Source organism: Macaca fascicularis, chromosome 14, assembly GCF_037993035.2.
Source record: "Macaca fascicularis isolate 582-1 chromosome 14, T2T-MFA8v1.1".
In the NCBI taxonomy this organism is placed as follows: Eukaryota; Metazoa; Chordata; class Mammalia; order Primates; family Cercopithecidae; genus Macaca; species Macaca fascicularis.
Genome location: NC_088388.1, coordinates 19,234,494 through 19,252,917, shown reverse-complemented (window position 1 = coordinate 19,252,917; position 18,424 = coordinate 19,234,494). Strand labels below are relative to the sequence as shown.

The 18,424-nt window shown below is 46.1% G+C and overlaps 2 protein-coding genes across 54 annotated transcripts in view; one reads left to right on the top strand and one right to left on the bottom strand.

Moving 5' to 3' along the window:
• Positions 1–125: 125 nt before the first annotated feature.
• On the bottom strand, positions 126–17,068 carry HARBI1 (harbinger transposase derived 1). Of its 4 annotated transcripts, none has more exons than XM_005578039.5 (3): positions 16,719–17,068; positions 14,734–15,547; positions 126–2,267 (listed from the first exon to the last, which is right to left on the bottom strand). In XM_005578039.5, exons 2-3 carry the CDS (start codon positions 15,401–15,403, stop codon positions 1,888–1,890), a joined length of 1,050 nt encoding a protein of 349 aa, XP_005578096.1. In that variant the 5' UTR covers positions 15,404–15,547; positions 16,719–17,068; the 3' UTR covers positions 126–1,887. The 4 variants fall into 4 exon arrangements, with proteins under 4 accessions (XP_005578096.1, XP_005578094.1, XP_005578093.1 ...); XM_005578037.5 differs by lacking the exon at positions 16,719–17,068 and adding an exon at positions 16,060–16,356; XM_005578036.5 differs by lacking the exon at positions 16,719–17,068 and adding an exon at positions 16,286–16,356.
• ATG13 (autophagy related 13) overlaps positions 16,720–18,424 on the top strand; it is a 59,399-nt gene continuing 57,694 nt past the window's right edge. For 37 of the 50 annotated variants that reach the window (XR_012423278.1, XR_012423277.1, XR_012423275.1 and 34 more), the window contains exon 1: positions 16,720–17,047. The gene's annotated coding sequence lies outside the window, so the exon portion shown is untranslated. Of the gene's footprint in view, positions 17,048–17,418; positions 17,535–18,424 lie in introns of all 50 variants that reach the window. The other 13 variants (XM_074013785.1, XM_045371750.2, XM_074013777.1 and 10 more) reach the window with 2 other exon arrangements.

Genomic DNA, 18,424 nt, shown 5'->3' with positions numbered 1-18,424 from the left:
TTTTAGAACAAGACTTGCTAGGGGATTATTTATTTCTTGGGAAATTCTGTCCATCACTCCGCATATCCAAGGTCTAGCGCCAGAATTCATTTCAAGCCAACAAATTATATTCCTATTACCTCTCCTTTTTAATACTTTCACACGCCTTCTTTATTCCCTGAATCTTCCTTTTGTACAAGGAATTTCAAAACAGAATGACCAAACAGACTTTCTAACATCACAGTTGTAAGAAATGTGATCTAGTTGAATGTGAGGTGTCTGAACCTGGGTGAATCCGCATTGCTCATCAATCTCTCTCAGTCCTTAGATGGCCTGTAAAGCATAAGCTTGCTATTTTATCTATATTCAAATTGCCTTTTTAAAGCTGATTGGGTTCTTAAACCCATTTAGCCTCTAACTCCGACTCAGGATTGGAAATAGGAAACTGGAGTCCAGATGTTCTCCCTAGGATTTAGGTCCAAGTCACAGTCCAATTATTGCAGACAGGCTAAAGATGGAGGTTTCTGACTGTCTTTAAAATATCCTCTTAAAAGCACAAAGCTGGAGACTGGGATTAGTAGCCATTTACTGTCAGAAGACCATTCCCCAACGGAAATTCTCTCTTCACATTTGCCTCAGATTATGCCTATATAGGCAACAAAGTAGAAAAACTAAAATGCCACCCAGATAATCCAGAACAAGGAAATATTGTTTTCTTTTTTTTTTTTTTCTGAGACGGAGTCTTGCACAGGCTGGAGTGCAATGGCATGATCTTGGCTCACTGCAAACTCTGCCTCCTGGGTTTAAGCGATTCTCCTGCCTCAGCCTCCTGAGTAGCTGGGATTACAGGCACATGCCACCATGCCCAGATAATTTTTGTATTTTTTAGTAGAGATGGGGTTTCACCGTATTGGTCAGGCTGGTGTCAAACTCCTGACCTCACCTGATCTGCCCGCCTTGGCCTCCCAAAGTGCTGGGATTGTGGGATTACAGGTGTGAGCCACCGCACCCGGCCTATGTAAATATTGTTTTCATCTGAAATCTGCAGATAATTGAAACCAAAAAAGTGTTTTGACTATATGCTGTTTTCCCCTTTACTATGACTTTTTTTTTTTTTCAAGAAAGAGTCTTGCTCTGCCACTCAGGCTGGAGTGCAGTGGCACGATCTCAGCTCACTGCAACCTCCGACTCCTGGATTCTCTTGCCTCAGCATCCCAAGTAGCTGGGATTTCAGATGTGTACCACCACGCCCGGCTGATTTTTTTTTTCCGGAGACGGAGTTTCACTCTTGTTGCCCAGGCTGAGTGCAATGGCACGATCTTGGCTCACCACAACCTCCGCCTCCCAGGTTCAAGCGATTATGCTGCCTCAGCCTCCCGAGCAGCTGGGATTACAGGCACCTGCCACTTTTTAGTAGAGACAGGGTCTCGCCATGTTGGCCAGGCCAGTCTTGAATTCCTGACCTCGGGTGATCCACCCGCCTCGGCCTCCCAAAGTGCTGGGATTACAGGCATGAGCCACCGTGCCCGGCCACTAATTTTTGTATTTTTAGTAGAGACGGGGTTTCACCATGTTGGCCAGGCTGGTCTTGAACTCCTGACCTTTACTATGACTTCGTAGGCACAATCATAAATGTTTGCAACCACTGAGCTTTCAAATTAGTGGTACTCAACCTGGAGTTCACTGCACAGTAGGTAACCGCTGTCTTGGTTTCGGTTTAATGCATTTGCAAATGAATCAAGATATTCCGGCATAGCCCCAACTTTACCAAAACACACAGATTAAATGTCAGTTTATGACAAGTATCTGAATACTCAGTCATGCTGGATGATGGAACTGTGTAGAAGGTGATGAGGAAGAAAGTCTGTCACAACTCCTGGGAAGTCTCCCTCCTCTCCACCTTCTACATTAGCTAAAATGAGTGAGCATTAACTCCTGACGAATACGGTCAGCCTCTAAGTCCAGGGACTCCATGTGCTCATACTCTTCTTCAGGGGGCTGTTCCATGGGTCCTGTCATTGGAGAGGACCAAACATCCATCCCATGCTCCAGGGAGATGTTGTGGAGAACACAACAGGCCAAGATGATGTGGCTGGATTTCTCTGGTGAGTACTGCAGTGCCCCCTTGGATCCATCCAGGCAGCGGAATCGGGAGCAGAGGGTTCGGAAAGTCTTCTCAATCACACTGTGAGTTGCAGAATGGGCCATATTATAGCGATATTCTGCTGGAGTTTCAGGAATGTGAAGTGGGGTCATGAGCCAGGTTCGAAGAAAGAAGGAACTGTCACCTGTGGGGAAGGCCCAAAGAAATCATAAGTGACTATAAGTGGAATACAAACAGGAAGCGAAATTCAGAAAACATATACTGACAATGGACAAGAAAATACAACAGCCTCTGGTGCTAAAGCACACTAGAAAAACCAGGCAGAAAAAAGAAATCATGCCAATGCCAGGAGCAGAAAGACACGAGTTCTGGCTGAGAATATTGTTGGTAAAAATCGACAGAGAAAAACGCTGGCACCTAAAGGAAGCCAAATATGAAAGAATGTAGAAAGGAGGTGAAGGCACTGGAGGAAATAAAATTCCTGCATTTGGCCGGGCACGGTGACTCACGCCTGTAATCCCAGCACTCTGGGAGGCCGAGGTGGGTAGATCACCACCTGAGGTCAGGAGTTCAAGACCAGCCTGACCAACATGGGAGGCAGAGGTTGCAGTGAGCCAAAATCACGCCACTGTACTCCAACCCGGGCAACAAGCACGAAACTCCATCTCAAATAAAATAAAATTCCTGCATTTTCCTAATATTGTTATTTAATAAAAGGCTTAATAAAACCAAATAAAATCAAATAGCATGCCAATCTTTAAAATCTCTAAAGAGCAAGAATGAAATTCGGCCGAGAGATCCCAAAACACTTGTGAGGGAAAGTCTTAACTTTACCCTCAAAATTTCAAGTCTAAAAGCACTACCAAGGGATTTCAGGTGATTTCATGGACTATAGTAATTTATTGTCCCAGTGCTGAGAAGAATAAGATAAAAGTCCGAGCACTTATGGCAGAGATCAGAACTCAGGTGTTCTGCCTTCCTATATATCACAATTACTAGAACCATGCCTTTGTAAGAGGAAGAATTTCACATGAACAAAGAGAGCATACATATAGTCATGCAAATAGTAATAGTGATAAGGAAATGAATTCAGAAGTCAATTAAAAAAATACACACAAGGCATTCTCCTTAAGTGACTTCTTTATCAAATGATCCCAGGAAGTGCTAACAAAACAACAACAAAAAACTGGGGTGCAATGTCCTGATACAACAACACAATGTTAGTATAATGTTTTCTTGTCCTGACTCACTGTCACTACATCTGGCAGATGAGATGTCCCACATAGAGGCAAAACCTCTTAGAAATTTGAGAGACAAATAGCCCCTGGAGTACCAGTTTGCATACCACTGTGTTCCGGCCCCACCATCAATTTCAGTAAATCGTTCTGGACTGTTCAGACAGTGGTAGGCACTGTTCCCAACATACAGGGCTCATTTCTTTTAGGCGCTTACATTTATTTTTTTGGAGACAGAGTTTTGCTCTGTCACCCAGGCAGGAATGCAGTGGAGTGATAACAGTTCACTGCAGCCTCAACCTTCCAGCCTCCTACCTCAGCCTTCCGAATATCTGGGACCACGGGCATGTGCCACCACGCTTGGCAAATTTTTTTAATGTTTTCTAAAGAGGAGGTCTCACGACGTTACCCAGGCTGGTCTTTAAGTCCTGTGCCCAAGCAATCCACCCACCTTGACCTCGCAAAGCCCTGGGATTACAGCGCCTAGCAGGAGCTTACATTTCTAAGAAATGGATTAACTGTAAATATCTAAGAAGTCTCACAGAATTTTCAAATTTACTGTTTAGCTGACTTTTCCCCTCCCAGGTATAACTTTTTATTTTTATTTTTTTTTAGACCGAGTCTGCTCTGTTGCCCAGGCTGGAGTACAGTGGTGCAATCTCAGCTCACTACCACCTCTGCCTCCCAGGTTTAAGCAATTCTCCTGCCTCAGCCTCCTGAGTAGCTGGGACTACAGGCACGTGCCACCACGTCCGGCTAATTTTTTGTGTTTTTAGTAGAGACAGGGTTTCACCATTTTGGCCAGGCTGGTCTCAATCTCCTGACCTCGTGATCTGCCCGCCTCGGCCTCCCAAAGTGCTAGGATTCCAGGTGTGAGCCACCGCGCCTAGCCTTTTTTTTTTTTTTTTTTTTTTTTTGAGACAGAGTCTCACTCTGTTGCCCAGGCTGGAGTGCAGTGGCATGATCTCAGCTCACTGCAACCTCCACCTCCCAGGTTCAAACAATTCTCCTGCCTCAGCTTCCCGAGTAGCTGGGATTACAGGCACCTGCACCACGCCCGGCTAATTTTTATATTTTTAGTAGAGACAGGGTTTCACTATGCTGGCCAGGCTGGTCTCAAACTCCTGACGTCAGGCTTCCCAAAGTGCTGGGATTACAGGCGTGAGATACTACACCCGGCCATAACCTTTTTTTTCATTGAACATAACCCTACTAAATAATGAATTTAAGAAACTGATGCGCCGGGCGCGGTGGCTCACGCCTGTAATCCCAGCACTTTGGGAGGCCGAGGCGGGCGGATCACAAGGTCAGGAGATCGAGACCACGGTGAAACCCTGTCTCTACTAAAAATACAAAAAATTAGCCGGGCGCGGTTGTGGGCGCCTGTAGTCCCAGCTACTCGGGAGGCTGAGGCAGGAGAATGGCGTCAACCCGGGAGGCGGAGCTTGCAGTGAGCCGAGATCGCGCCACTGCACTCCAGCCTGGGCGACAGAGCGAGACTCCGTCTCAAAAAAAAAAAAAAAAAAAAGAAACTGATGCTATAAATAATAATGAAAAATAATATCCACGACTCATTGAACGCCTACTGTGTAGCATGTACTGTGCTGGTACTTTTTTTTTTTCTTTTTTACTTTCTTGTCTTTTTCTTTTCTTTTTTTTGAGACGGAGTCTCACTCTGTCGCCCAGGCTGCAGTGCAGTGGCACAATCTCGGCTCACTGTAACCTCTGCCTCCCGGGTTCAAGCAATTCTCCTGCCTCAGCCTCCCGAGTAGCTGGGACTACAGGCACATGCCACCGTGACTGGCTAATTTTAGTATTTTTAGTAGAGATGGGGGTTTCACCATGTTGGCCAGGCCGGTCTCAAACTCCCAACCTCACATGATCCGCTCCCTTCGGCCTCCCAAAGTGCTGGGATTACAATCGTGAGCCACCACACCCTGGCCTAACTTTCAATATTTATTTAGTTTAGTTTAGTTTAATGTTTTTGAGACAGAGTCTCACTCTGTCACCTACGCTGAAGTGCAGTGGTATGATCACAGCTCACTCCAACCTCAAACTCCTAAGCTCAAGCAATCTTCCCAACACAGCCTCCTGAGTAGCTGGGATTACAGGCGCATGCCACAACACCCAGCTAATTTTTAAACTTTTTGTAGAGACAAGGTCTTTTTTTTTTTTTTTTTTTGAGACGGAGTCTCGCTCTGTCGCCCAGGCTGGAGTGCAGTGGCCGGATCTCAGCTCACTGCAAGCTCCGCCTCCCGGGTTCGGGCCATTCTCCTGTCTCAGCCTCCTGAGTAGCTGGGACTACAGGTGCCCGCCACCTCGCCCGGCTAGTTTTTTGTATTTTTTAGTAGAGACGGGGTTTCACCCTGTTAGCCAGGATGGTCTCGATCTCCTGACCTAGTGATCCGCCCGTCTCGGCCTCCCAAAGTGCTGGGATTACAGGCTTGAGCCACCGCGCCCGGCCGAGACAGGGTCTTGTTATGTTGCTAGGCTGATCCTGAACTCCTGGCCTCAAGCATTCCTCCCGCTTCACCTCCCAAGGTGCTGAGATTACAGGCATGACCACCACACCCAGCTGGTACTTTTTAAAGATTATCAGCCTGGGCACGGTGGCTCATGCCTGTAATCCCAGCACTTTGGGAGGCTAAGGCAGGCGGATAACCTGAGGTCAGGAGTTTGAGACCAGTCTGGTCAACACAGCAAAACCCCATCTCTACTAAAAATACAAAAATCAGCCATGCGTGCCTGTAGTCCCAGCTACTTGGGAGGCTGAGGCAGAACTGCTTGAACCTGGGAGGTGGAGGTTGCAGTGAGCCGAGATCACGCCACTGCACTCCAGCCTAGGCGACAGGGTGAGACTGTCTCCAAAAAAAAAAAAAAAGATTATCTCTTATTATGCAATCCCAACTCTGCTAGGTTAGATATTGAACTCATTTTTCAAATGAGAAGATCAAAGTATATGTCTGTCATCCTTTGATATGTCAGGCAAAGGAAAGACCTAGTCACCAAATGCTAATTTCAGACTCAAAATACTAAAACAAGAGCATAATAAAAGAAGAGTATAATGCTGTAAAAGAGAATAAAGTAAGTATATAAGATAAATACTGAAACCTGGAGATGCTAAATGATACTTGTTAAAGTTTCTCTAAGGAATGGTATGAGTCTTAAATGGAGGAGATATACAGGAAAAGCTAAAGGAGACCTTTTGTAAAATTGCTCTACCCTCACTAAATGGTTATAAACCAAGCACCACTGGAAAACAGACACTCAAGAGGGGATTAGGATCAGAATTGCTAAACAGATTACAATTGCTTATATGATCAGTCATCCACAAGACATTCTGGCAGATCTTACCCAAAGCTGCTTTAATAGGACTAGGCCAAGAGCTAAAGAAATAAGAACTGAGGCTGAATTGTTTGCAGGAATAGGTATATTTAGAAGGGAATTTAGATAATGCATTCTGAAGGGACAGATGAGAATGAGGACAGGAATGGATAATATTGTAGGAAAAATAATGCTAAAAAAAAAAAAAAAGGCTGGAGGATCACAGCTAGTTCTAGGTTTGAGAAATCTAGAACTGTTCCTCAAACCTGAGGGTTGTTTCTTAAAATACAATTAGGTGGCCGGGTGCAGGGCTTCACACCTGTAATCCCAGCACTTTGGGAAGCCATGGTGGGTGGATCACCTGAGGTCAGGAGTTTGAGACCAGCCTGACCAACATGGTGAAGCCCCGTCTCTATTAAAACACAAAAATTAGCCAGGCATGGTGGCGGGCGCCTGTAATCTCAGCTACTCAGGAGGCTGAGGCAGGAGAATTGCTTGAATCCAGGAGGCATAGGTTGCAGTGAGCCAAGATCGCTCCGTTGCACCGCAGCCTGGGCAACAAGAGCGAAACTCCGTCTCAAAAAAAACAACAAAAATACAATTAGCCATCTATTCTCTCTTTCGTTAGCATTTTGTCATTCCTTATAATCCTGCCAATCTTCCCATAATTACTCCCATTGTCCACACAACCTCTAGAGACCAGCGTTTTCCAAATCTGTCTATTCATATGAATTATTCAGGGTCTCTCTCTGTTGCCCAGACTGGAGTGCAATGGCACGATCATATCTCACTGCAGCTTTGAAATTCTGGGCTCAAGTGATCCTTCCAAGTCAGCCTCCTAAGTAAGCTGGGACTACAGGCACACGCCACCATGCCTGGCAATTTAAAAAAAAATTTTTTTTTTGAGCCCAGGCTGGAGTACAGTCGTAGAATCTCCGTGCAACCTCCGCCTCCTGGGTTCAAGCAATTCTCCTGCCTCAGCTGCCCGAGTAGCTGGGATTACAGGCGTGCACCACCATGCCCGGCTAATTTTGTATTTTTAGTAGAGACATGGTTTCACCATGTTGGCCAAGATGGTCTTGAACTCCCGACCTCAGGTGATCTGCTTGCCTTGGCCTCCCAAAGTGCTAGGATTACAGGCTTGAGCCATCCCACCTGATAATTTTTTTTTTTTTTTCCGAGACAAAGTTTCACTGTTGTCCCCCAGGCTGGAGTGCAATGGCGTGATCTCAGCTCACTGCAACCTCCGCCTCCCAGGTTCAAGCGATTCTCCTGCCTCAGCCTCCCGAGTAGCTGGGATTATAGGTGCCTGCCACCAAACCTGGCTAATTTTTGTATTTTTAGTAGAGATGGGATTTCACCATCTTGGCCAGGCTGGTCTCAAACTTCTGACCTCAGGTGATCTGACCGCCTCAGCCTCCGAAATTGCTGGGATTTAGCACCTGGCTAAAATTAGCACAAGGCTAATTTTCCTATTTTTAGTAGAGATGGGGTTTCACCATCTTGGCCAGGCTTATCTTGAACTCCTGACCTCATTATCCACCTGCCTCGGCCTCCTAAAGTGCTGGGATCACAGGTGTGAGCCACTTTTTTTTTTTTTTTTTTTTTAAAGATGGAGTCTCACTCGGTCATCCAGACTGGAATGCAGAGGCATGATTTCCGCTCACTGCAACCTCCATCTACCAGGATCAAGTAATTCTCCTGCATCAGCCTCCTGAGTAGCTGGAATCACAGGCTCATGCCACCATGCCCAGCTAATTTTTGTATATTTTTTTGTATATTTAGTAGAGACGGGGTTTCACCATGTTGACCAGCTGGTCAAGGAGTCCTGACCTCAAGTGATCCACCCACCTTGGCCTCCCAAAATGCTGGGATTACAGGCATGAGCCACCACGCCCAGACTAAGGAAATCAGTTTCTACATCTTCAACTTCCACAGGTATATTCGAAGCTTTCTTAGTGCCTCATACCAAAACTAGCTTTAATAAACACTTGCTGACCAGACACAGTGGCTCATACCTGTAATCCCAGCACTTTGGGAGGCTGAGGTGGATCAGCTGAGCTTAGGAGTTTGAGACCTGCCTGGTCAACACAGTGAGACCCGGACTCCTACTTTTTTTTTTTTTTTTGAGATGGAGTCTCGCTCTGTCGCCCGGGCTGGAGTGCAGTGGCCGGATCTCAGCTCACTACAAGCTCTGCCTCCCGGGTTTACGCCATTCTCCTGCCTCAGCCTCCCAAGTAGCTGGGACTATAGGCGCCCGCCACCACGCCCGGCTAGTTTTTTGTATTTTTTTAGTAGAGACTAGTTTCACTGTGTTAGCCAGGATAGTCTCAATCTCCTGACCTCGTGATCTGCCCGTCTCGGCCTCCCAAAGTGCTGGGATTACAGGCTTGAGCCACCACGCCCGGCTAGACTCTTACTTTTTTGAGAGTAAGTCTCACTCATTGCCCAGGCTACAGTGCAATGGTGCAATCTCGGCTCACTGCAACCTCCACCTCCCGGGTTCAAGCGATTCTCCTGCCTCAGCCTCCTGAGTAGCTAGGATTACAGGTGCCCACCACCATGCCTGGGTAAGTTTTGTATTTTTGGTAGAGACAGGGTTTCACCATATTGGCCAGGCTGGTATCAAACTCCTGACCTCAGGTGATCCGCCTGCTTTGGCCTCCCAAAGTGCTGGGATTACAGGCATGACCCACAGCACCCAGCCAAAAAATTTAAAAAAAAATTAGCCAGGCATGATGGCAAGCACCTATGCTCCCAACTACTTGGTAGACTGATGTGGGAGGATCAACTGAGCCCAGGTCAAGGCTTCAGTGAGCTGTGATGATACCAGTGCACTCCAGCATGGGTGACAAAGTGAGACCCTGTCTCAAAAATGTATGTGTATATATATAATATAATAAACAGGCCGGGCGTGGTGGCTCACACCTGTAATCCCAGCACTTTGGGAGGCCGAGGCACGTGGATCACGAGGTCAGGAGATCCAGACCATCCTGGCTAACATGGTGAAACCCATTTCTACTAAAAATACAAAAAATTAGCCGGGCGTGGTGGCGTGCACCTGTAGTCCCAGTTACTCGGGAGGCTGAGGCAGGAGAATGGTGTCAACCCGGAGGCGGAGCTTGTAGTGAGCCAACCTCACGCCACTGCACTCCAGCCTCAGTGACAGAGCAAGACTCCATCTCAAAAAAATATAAACAATAAACATTTGTTAAATGTTGCTACAATATCCATTTTTCCCACTCCTACTCTTTCTGTAGAGAGGGGAATCAGCAAAGTTATTTATCAGAATTTTTACTAATTTTCAATTATGTACTATAAACAATGTAAAAAACTACTTTAAAGCCATAATTCCAAATGAATCTTGGATCCCAAGGTGGGAAGAAAAAGAAAATCACTACCTCCTACATGATCTTGAAGTCTTTACAAGGAATATTTGCCAAATAGAGTAATTCGTACTATGATCTCATTTAAACACTGAAACACAAGGGATTTAAATGTTACGTCCCTCAGTCTCTTTTGTAAAAATGTTAATATTATTATTTAACTCTTAAAGAGTTTTTATAAGCATTAAGTGATATAATTGATGCAAAATGCTTACAATATTGCCTGTCAAATTCTAAGGGCTAAGTTTTAGCTAGCTTAATAGTTAGGGAACTGGGCAGGGTGCCGTAGCTCATGCCTGTAATTCCAGCAATTTGGGAGTACAAGGTGGGCTAACTGCTTGAGCCTAGGGGTCGAGACCAGCCTGGGCAGCATGACAAAACACCAACTTTACCAAAAATACAAAAATTAGCCCAGCATGGTGGTGTGCATCTGTAGTCCCAGCTACTCAGTAGGCTGAGGTAGGATAAATTGAGCCCAGGAGGTCAAGGCTGCACTGAGTCATAATCACACCACTGCACTCCAGCCTGGGTGACAGAGTGAGACCCTGTCACCAAAAAAAAAAAAAAAAAAAAAAAAAATGGGGGGGGAACCAAAGTGAAGAGATTCGTAAGAAATCAGCTTGGAAACCAAGTAGTCCCACAGCTATAGAAGAAACGGCCAGATGAGACAATTGCAAAATAGACTTTCCCACACTTCTTGATGTGAGTTGTATGAAAATAAAATTTGAAAGCTCAAAATAGGCAAAAGGTGTGTTTAAGATAAAGGTCCAGTAGCGTAGCAAGAAGGTGGCGCACTAAAAATGGTATGGACAAGCAACAATCAAGAAATTCACTAAGCTCCAAGATATTACACGTGGTACCCTGGCAGCTCTACACCCATCAGTGTCGTCTTCGCCCACTCGGAACATGGGAGGTTTCTCTATAAAGTGCTAGTAAATATGTTAAAGAGAAATATTTCCTAAGCATCAACTCATAGTAAGCACTGTGCTATGAGCCTGTGCAGTGTAGATATGATTAGAGGTTATGATTAGTTGGGTGCGGTGGTGTATGTCTGTGATACCAGCTACTGGTATTACGAGCCTGGGCTGAGGCCAGAGGATTGCTTGAGGCCAGGAGTTCGAGACTAGCCTGGGCAACATAACAAGACCCAATCTCAAAAAAACAAAAGTTAGAGAAGTCTTCCAATCCTTCACATAGCTTTCATCTCTCATATATTGTATACAAGATAATCCTTGTCCTGATGCTCATATAAAAGTAGCACATTAAAAAAAACCCCAAAAAACAAAAAACTAAGCTGCTGGGTTCAAGGGTTTTATCACTGCTAACTAACTTCACTCCTCAAAGCTGTACGGTCACCTTGGTTCACACTGCTTACTGTTGAATAGATTCTTGTCCTACTCATAACAGTAAGCCAGTCTTTCCAATGGAACTTGGGCAGGTCTGTGAAGTAAGTTGCTACCATAAGAATTGTGTACATGCATTGTCTACTATCATTTTTATGCAGATATCACAGTGACAATCAATAACGCAAAAATAATTTCTTACTTTTTTTTTTTTTTAGATGGAGTTTCATTCTTGTTGCCCAGGTTGGAGTGCAATGGTATGATCTCGACTCACTGTAACCTCTGCCTCCTGGGTTCCAGCAATTCGCCTGCCTCAGCCTCCCAAGTAGCTGAGATTATAGACGCCCACCACCACGCCCAGATAATTTTTTGTATTTTTAGTAGAGGAGGGGTTTCACACCATTTTGGCCAGGCTGGTCTTGAACTCCTGACATCAGGTGATCCACCTGCCTTGGCCTCCGAAAGTGCTGGGATTACAGACATGAGCCACTGCACCTGGCCTTTTTTTTTTTTTTTTTGAGATGGAGTCTTGCTCCACCACCCAGGCTGGAGTGCAGTGGCATGATCTCAGCTCACTGCAACCTTCGCCTCCTGGGCCCAAGCAATTCTGCCTCAGCCTCCCAAGTAGCTGGGACTACAAGCATGCGCCACCATGCCCGGCTAAATTTTGTGTTTTTAGTAGAGAAGGGGTTTGAACACGTTGGCCAGGCTGGTTTTGAACTCCAACTCTTGACCTCAGGTGATCCACCGCCGTGGTCTCCCAAAGTGCTGGGATTACAGGCATAAGCCACCATGCCCGGCCACATTTGTATATCTGTACAATACTTTATAGGGAACTTTCATATATATTACCTAATCCTCACAATAGATATTACTGTGGTTGGTATCAGATTAATCATTTTACAGACAATTAACAGAGCCAGATAAGGCTCAATTGTATGGATGTACAATACTTAAACAATTCTGGACAATCCTGATAAGTATGTTGGCTTTTTTTTTTTTTTGAGACGGAGTCTCGCTCTGTTGCCTAGGCTGGAGTGCAGTGGCATGATCTCGGCTCACTGCAACCTCCACCTCCCAGGTTCAAGCGATTCTCCTACCTCAGCCTCCTAAGCAGCTAGGATTACAGACGCGTGCCACCATGCCCTGGTAATTTTTGTATTTTTAGTAGAGGAGGGGTTTCACTATGTTGGCCAAGCTGGTCTTGAACGCCCGACCTCAGGTGATACGCCCTCCATGGCCTCCCACAGTGCGGGGATTATAGGCGTGAGCCACCGTGTCCAGCAGTATTTTGGCTTTATTTCAGGGGATTGTTTTATTTATTTGTTTACTTGTTTATATTATTATTACTTTTCTGAAAGACACTGTCTCACTTTGTTGCCCAGGCTGATCTCGACCTCCTGGATTCAAGTGACCCTCTCACCTTGACTTCCCAAAGTGCTGAGATTATGGGCAGGAGCCACCGCACCCAGACAGGATTGTTTTTATAAGGTTGTTTTTGTTGCTGCAGCTATTGTTTGCAATAAAAATTCTTGTATGCAATTTTGTTTTGCACATATATAAATCTATACCTGTAAGATAAATTCTTAGGAGTAGAAAAGCTGGGTGAAATAACATAAAATACATTTGTTTATATATATATTTTTTTGGCTGGGCACAGTGGCTTACGCCTGTAATCCCAGCACTTTGGGAGGCTGAGATGGGCAGATTACCTGAGGTTGGGAGTTAGAGACCAGCTTGACCAACATGGTGAAACCCCATCTCTACTAAAAATACAAAATTAGCTGGGTATGGTGGTGCATGCCTGTAATCCCAGCCACTCAGGAGGCTAAGGCAGGAGAATTGCTTGAACCTAGGAGGCGGAGATTGTGGTGAGCCGAGATCATGTCATTGCACTCCAGCCTGGGCAACAAGAGCAAAACTCTGTCTCAAAAAAAAATAATAATAATAATAATATTTTTTACATTGGGTGTGGTGGCTCACAGTCACATTCCCAGAGCTTTGAGAGGCCAAAATGGGAGGATAGCTTGAGGCCAGGAGCTCAAGACTAGTCTGGTCAACATAGTGAGACTCTGCCTCTACACAAAATAAAATAAGAAAAAAATGTTTAATTGTTTTGGAGACAGCATCTTGCTATCTTGCTCAGGCTGGTCTCAAGGTCCAGGCTCAAGTTATCCTCTTGCCTTAGCCTCCCCGGTAGGTGGAATTACAATTACCAGTTGTACTAGTACGTGCCACTGTACTGGCTCTAATAGTATGCTTTAAAGTTTTAATAATGTCTATTAAATGTTGATTTTTAAAAAATTAAGGCTAAGAAAATTCTCATCTGACGTCTCATAAAAAAATGACAGGACTGAGATTCACCTCTACAGACTCCCATATCTCATTCTACTCCACTGCATAATTTTTCTTTTTCTTTTTTTTTTGAGACAGGGTTTCGCTCTTGTTGCCCAAGCTGGAGTGCACTGGCGCGATCTCGGCTCACTGCAACCTCTGCCTCCTGGGTTCAAGCGATTCTCCTGCCTCAGCCTCCAGAGTAGCTGGGATTGCAGGCATGTGCCACCACGCCCAGCTAATTTTGTATTTTTAGTATAGACGGGGTTTCTCCATGTTGGTCAGGCTGGTCTTGAACTCCCAAACTCAGGTGATCTGCCTACCTCAGCCTCCCAAAGTGCTGGGATTACAGGCATGAGCTACCCGCATAGCCACTTTTCTTTTCTTTTCTTTTTTTTTTTTTTTTTGAGACGGAGTCTCGCTCTGTCACCCAGGCTGGAGTGCAGTGGCCGGATCTCAGCTCACTGCAATCTCTGCCTCCCGGGTTCACGCCATTCTCCTGCCTCAGCCTCCAGAGTAGCTGGGACTACAGGCGCCCGCCACCTCGCCCGGCTAGTTTTTTGTATTTTTTTAGTAGAGACGGGGTTTCACCGTGTTAGCCAGGATGGTCTCGATCTCCTGACCTCGTGATCCGCCCGTCTTGGCCTCCCAAAGTGCTGGGATTACAGGCTTGAGCCACCGCGCCCGGCTCTTTTCTTTTTTTGAGATGCAGTTTTTGCTCTGTTGCCCAGGCAGGGGTGCAATGGCGCTATCTCGGCTCACTGCAACCTCTGCATCCTGGGTTCAGGCGATTGTCCCGCCTCAGCCTTCCAAGTAGCTAGGACTAAAGGCGCCTGCCACCATGCTCAGACAATTTTTGTATTTTTAGTAGAGACGAAGTTTCATCATGTTGGCCAGGCTGCTTTCCAACTCTTGACCTCAGGTGATCCACCACCTCGGCCTCCCAAAGTGCTGGGGCTGTGTGCCCCCGGCCTACATAACTTTTCTATGCCTCCAAACAAAATGAAAATTCACACTTGCAAACTTACCCAGAAGCCAGCTATCTTTGTGCATACCGGCTTCAAACTGACTACCGAGGGAAGACTGCTGCAGCACGGCACAGTCCTGTAGGCTGCCTGGCCAGTTTGTCTCCACGGTCATTAGTGCCCCTCTAATGTCACACACCATCAGGCAGTTTAAAGAATGCAGGCCTTTTCGGTTCACATAGGAGAGGTCTTCAGCATTTGGTGCCTTGATGGCCACATGGATACAGTCAACTACCCCCATCACCCCTGGCATCCCTGCCAACCCATAGAATTCATCCTTCAGAGCCTGTATGGAGGCTTCATCAGCTGGGAAGCGAATGAACTGTGAGGCCCTTTCCACAAGTGCTTCGGTGACATTGGCAACACAACGACTCATAGACGCCTGACTGATTCCAATGGCATCTCCCATCCGAGTCTGGAAGGAACCTGAGGTATAAAAACCCAGTGCTGCAAGGATCTGTGTCTCTGGGCTAATAGCCCTGGATCGCTGAGTAGGCCTGGAAAGATTCGCCCCCAAGAGCTCCACCAAGTAATAAATGAACTGTCGCGGAAACCCATACATGGACATCAAGTATTCATCAGACACATCATCCAGCTTAAAACGGTCCAATGTCCGGTGACCACGGCCATACAGCAAGAGGTCACAGTCAAGCACTGTTATTGGTATAGCCATGGTAAATGTGAAAGTTGTCTCTCTCCTCTGCTTTTTCTGAACTGTTTCCAATGAAGATGTTGGTGCAGGAAGGTATTTTTAAGAAAGTATCAGAATCCAACAGCTAACCACAGTTAAATGGCTCTGCCATTTATAATCTTCTCTCTGTAAATGTTAAAAGAAAAAACATTAGAAACCTACCAAAGACTTTAAAGTGACTCAAAGGCTGGAGCAGCTCCTTTTCTGCAAATTTCCATTTTGTTGAGGCAAAACGTACTGTACCTACAACTCTGGATTTTTCTCCACTAACTCATGGCTGCACGACAGGCTTGCTCTGATTGAAGGATAATGGGAATTTAACCTTTGTGGCTCATTTAATGCCTGGCATTTCAATTGAGAACACCAAAAGAATAATGGAGGTGATGACATAATTATTCACAAGGTAAAAGAGGTCAGCTCCTAACTATATAGGCCAAGAAGCAGCTGACGTATGTCATAACCACCTTGGGTAAGAATTGGTCACGGGTTTCATTATCCAAAAACTTCTGGTTCTACCTGATAAGTACAGGACAGATGCTGGGGTGCTCAAACCAGTCTAACAAGAAAAGAAGGGGCAAAAAAACAAAAAACAAAAAACCACCAACAACAAAGTCCACAACCCAGCCTTATGGACGTACACTGTGTGCTGTAACAAAAGGCTTTTCCCTCACTCCAGGAACTCCAAATCGCGAAGCTGAGGGCCAGGAAGTAGGGAAGACCAGACACATTGGAAGTCGGGAGCGAAAAAGAGGCTGGCTGAACCAGGTTTGGGAGACGACTCCGCCACTTTTAAAGGGCACCCTAAAAACGGATGTCAAAGTCTGATTGCGCTGGACACTCAGTTAGCCCAGGCCCGTCACCCACCTCTCGGCGGCTGCCAGGTTAACAGCCACACTCCCCACCCACCTAGCCGGGTTGGACCCTCCTCCGGAAGCGGCTACTGCACACAGGCCGCCACGGCGCGCAACAGCGGCACCGCCCCTTCCGCGTCAGGGCCCGCCCCACGCCGCGTCCTCACTGCCGCTGCCACCGCGACCTGCGGTTCGTCCCCGCATATTCCACACATCACCCAAACGGTCTCTCTCTCTCAAACACCTCCTTTCCGTCTTTATTTTACCTTGAGTCGCTTAGAAAGATTAGAGAACAAAGCTTACGTGGAAAGAAAATCAACTTTCATGGAGATTTTGAGGACTACAAGAATAAATAGGGCATCATTACTGTAGCGAAAGTGCGACTAAGGTTAGGCATCTGGCTTTCCCCCATAGCCCTCTTCCACCCCCCCGCCCCCGGCCATTACCGAAGCGGATGAAAACAAACACTAACGATGGCGGCGCCGGAGAGCGACCGGCTGCTGGGCTTAAGGCAGGAGTGACCGCTTAACCAGTGAGGGAAGCACTGAAGAGCGCCAGTCGACGTGGGTGCGACAACTCGCGGAGTCCTAAGAGCAAAACGTCTGGGGCCTGCGAGCCAGGACCCTTCCGAAGCCTTAGGTGTCTATCGGCGACGTGTACGGTCACTGCAGCTCCGGAGCGCGGAACCCTCAGCCAGGAGACGCGGCTGGCCGGTCCCAGGTCCCGGCCTCCGTAATGAGAGCCCGGAGCCACACTTTGTGCCGCAGCTTCGCAGGTACTAACTTCTGGGGGGGATACCCCGAGATCTCTCAGCGCCCCCGAGTGGGAGGCTGTGGATCTGCGTCCCCTTGGCTGCTGCTTCGTGGAAGTCGAAGGAGATTAGCCACGGTTCAATCCCCTGGGCCCTTGAGTGTTCTATGGGAAGTTGGGTTGGTCTAGGCCCCGTTGGCCCCTGCTTGTTTGACAGAGAATCCCCTCCACCCCTAGAGGTTTCCTCTCTACTTTTTCTGCTCTTTGGGTTAGGTCGTCAGGCGTTTTGGAGGTAATTTGGGGGGCCATAACTCCGGGGTTGGGTGCCAGTATGAGTGAGGTAGGGTTTCATTCAGTCAAGATTTGTTGAGTGCCAAATATGTACTCCGGGTGTAGGTGAGGGTGACTGTTGACTAGTGAAAAAAGGGACCCAAGGTTCACGACTGTCTTCTTACTGTCAGTGGAACGACCTGTGGAAACCTGCGATCCATTCTCATTAAATAAATCTCTGGGTAAGTGGCTAAGCACCTTCTTGAGCTCATCACTAATTCATTTTCGTTTTCACTTTTCCAGTGAGTTCCCAGTTAGCCTGATCAATTCAGCGTAGCATTTCACTTTTAGTGTTTCTTTGTTCCCTCGCCACCCCGCAGCCCAAAAGAAAAAAGAGATTTTAAAAAATTACCTATTTTCTCATTACACACGTAGTTTAAAACTCATCTCCTAAGGTGATAGAATTTATTGGACACCTTTAGTGGGAAATGTATTATAATAAGAAACAACAGACCCTTCCTTTACACTAAATTAGCTTCCAGATTTTGTATGTTATTTTATGACTGTTATTCCTTTTCATGTGTGCATGTAGTGGCTCCAGCTCAGTTATAAGGTTTGTTGTTGTTTTCAACTCTGCATTTATCAGCTCAGGTGAAGTCTTAATTTTTCAGATTTTAAAATTTTTATTATTAGAGATAAAGTATTGCTCTGTCACCCAAGCTGGAGTACAGTAGCGTCTTCATAGCTAACTTTTAACCTCAAACTCCTAGGCTCAGGGAATCATCCCACCTCAGCCTTCCAAAGTGTCGGGATTACATGCATAAACCACAGAGTCCGGCCCAGGAGCTTAATCTCAAAGGAAGTTTACCTGAACTTTAGGTGTGGAATATCCGAAAGTAACTTCCAGCATGGGATGTGGAGCTAAGTAAGATGAATTTACATAAACCATCATTTTTCCTGCATGTGTTTAGCAGACGAGAGTGCATAGAGTTGCTGGTCATTGCTTCCTATCAAATTGTGGAAACCAATAAAAACTGAAAGTGTTCTATGAAAGAATAGAGGTACTGTAGCTAAGAAGAATGCAAAGGAGGCTGCTCAGAGGGAATCAAACCTTTGTAAAGTTTAGGTTTTA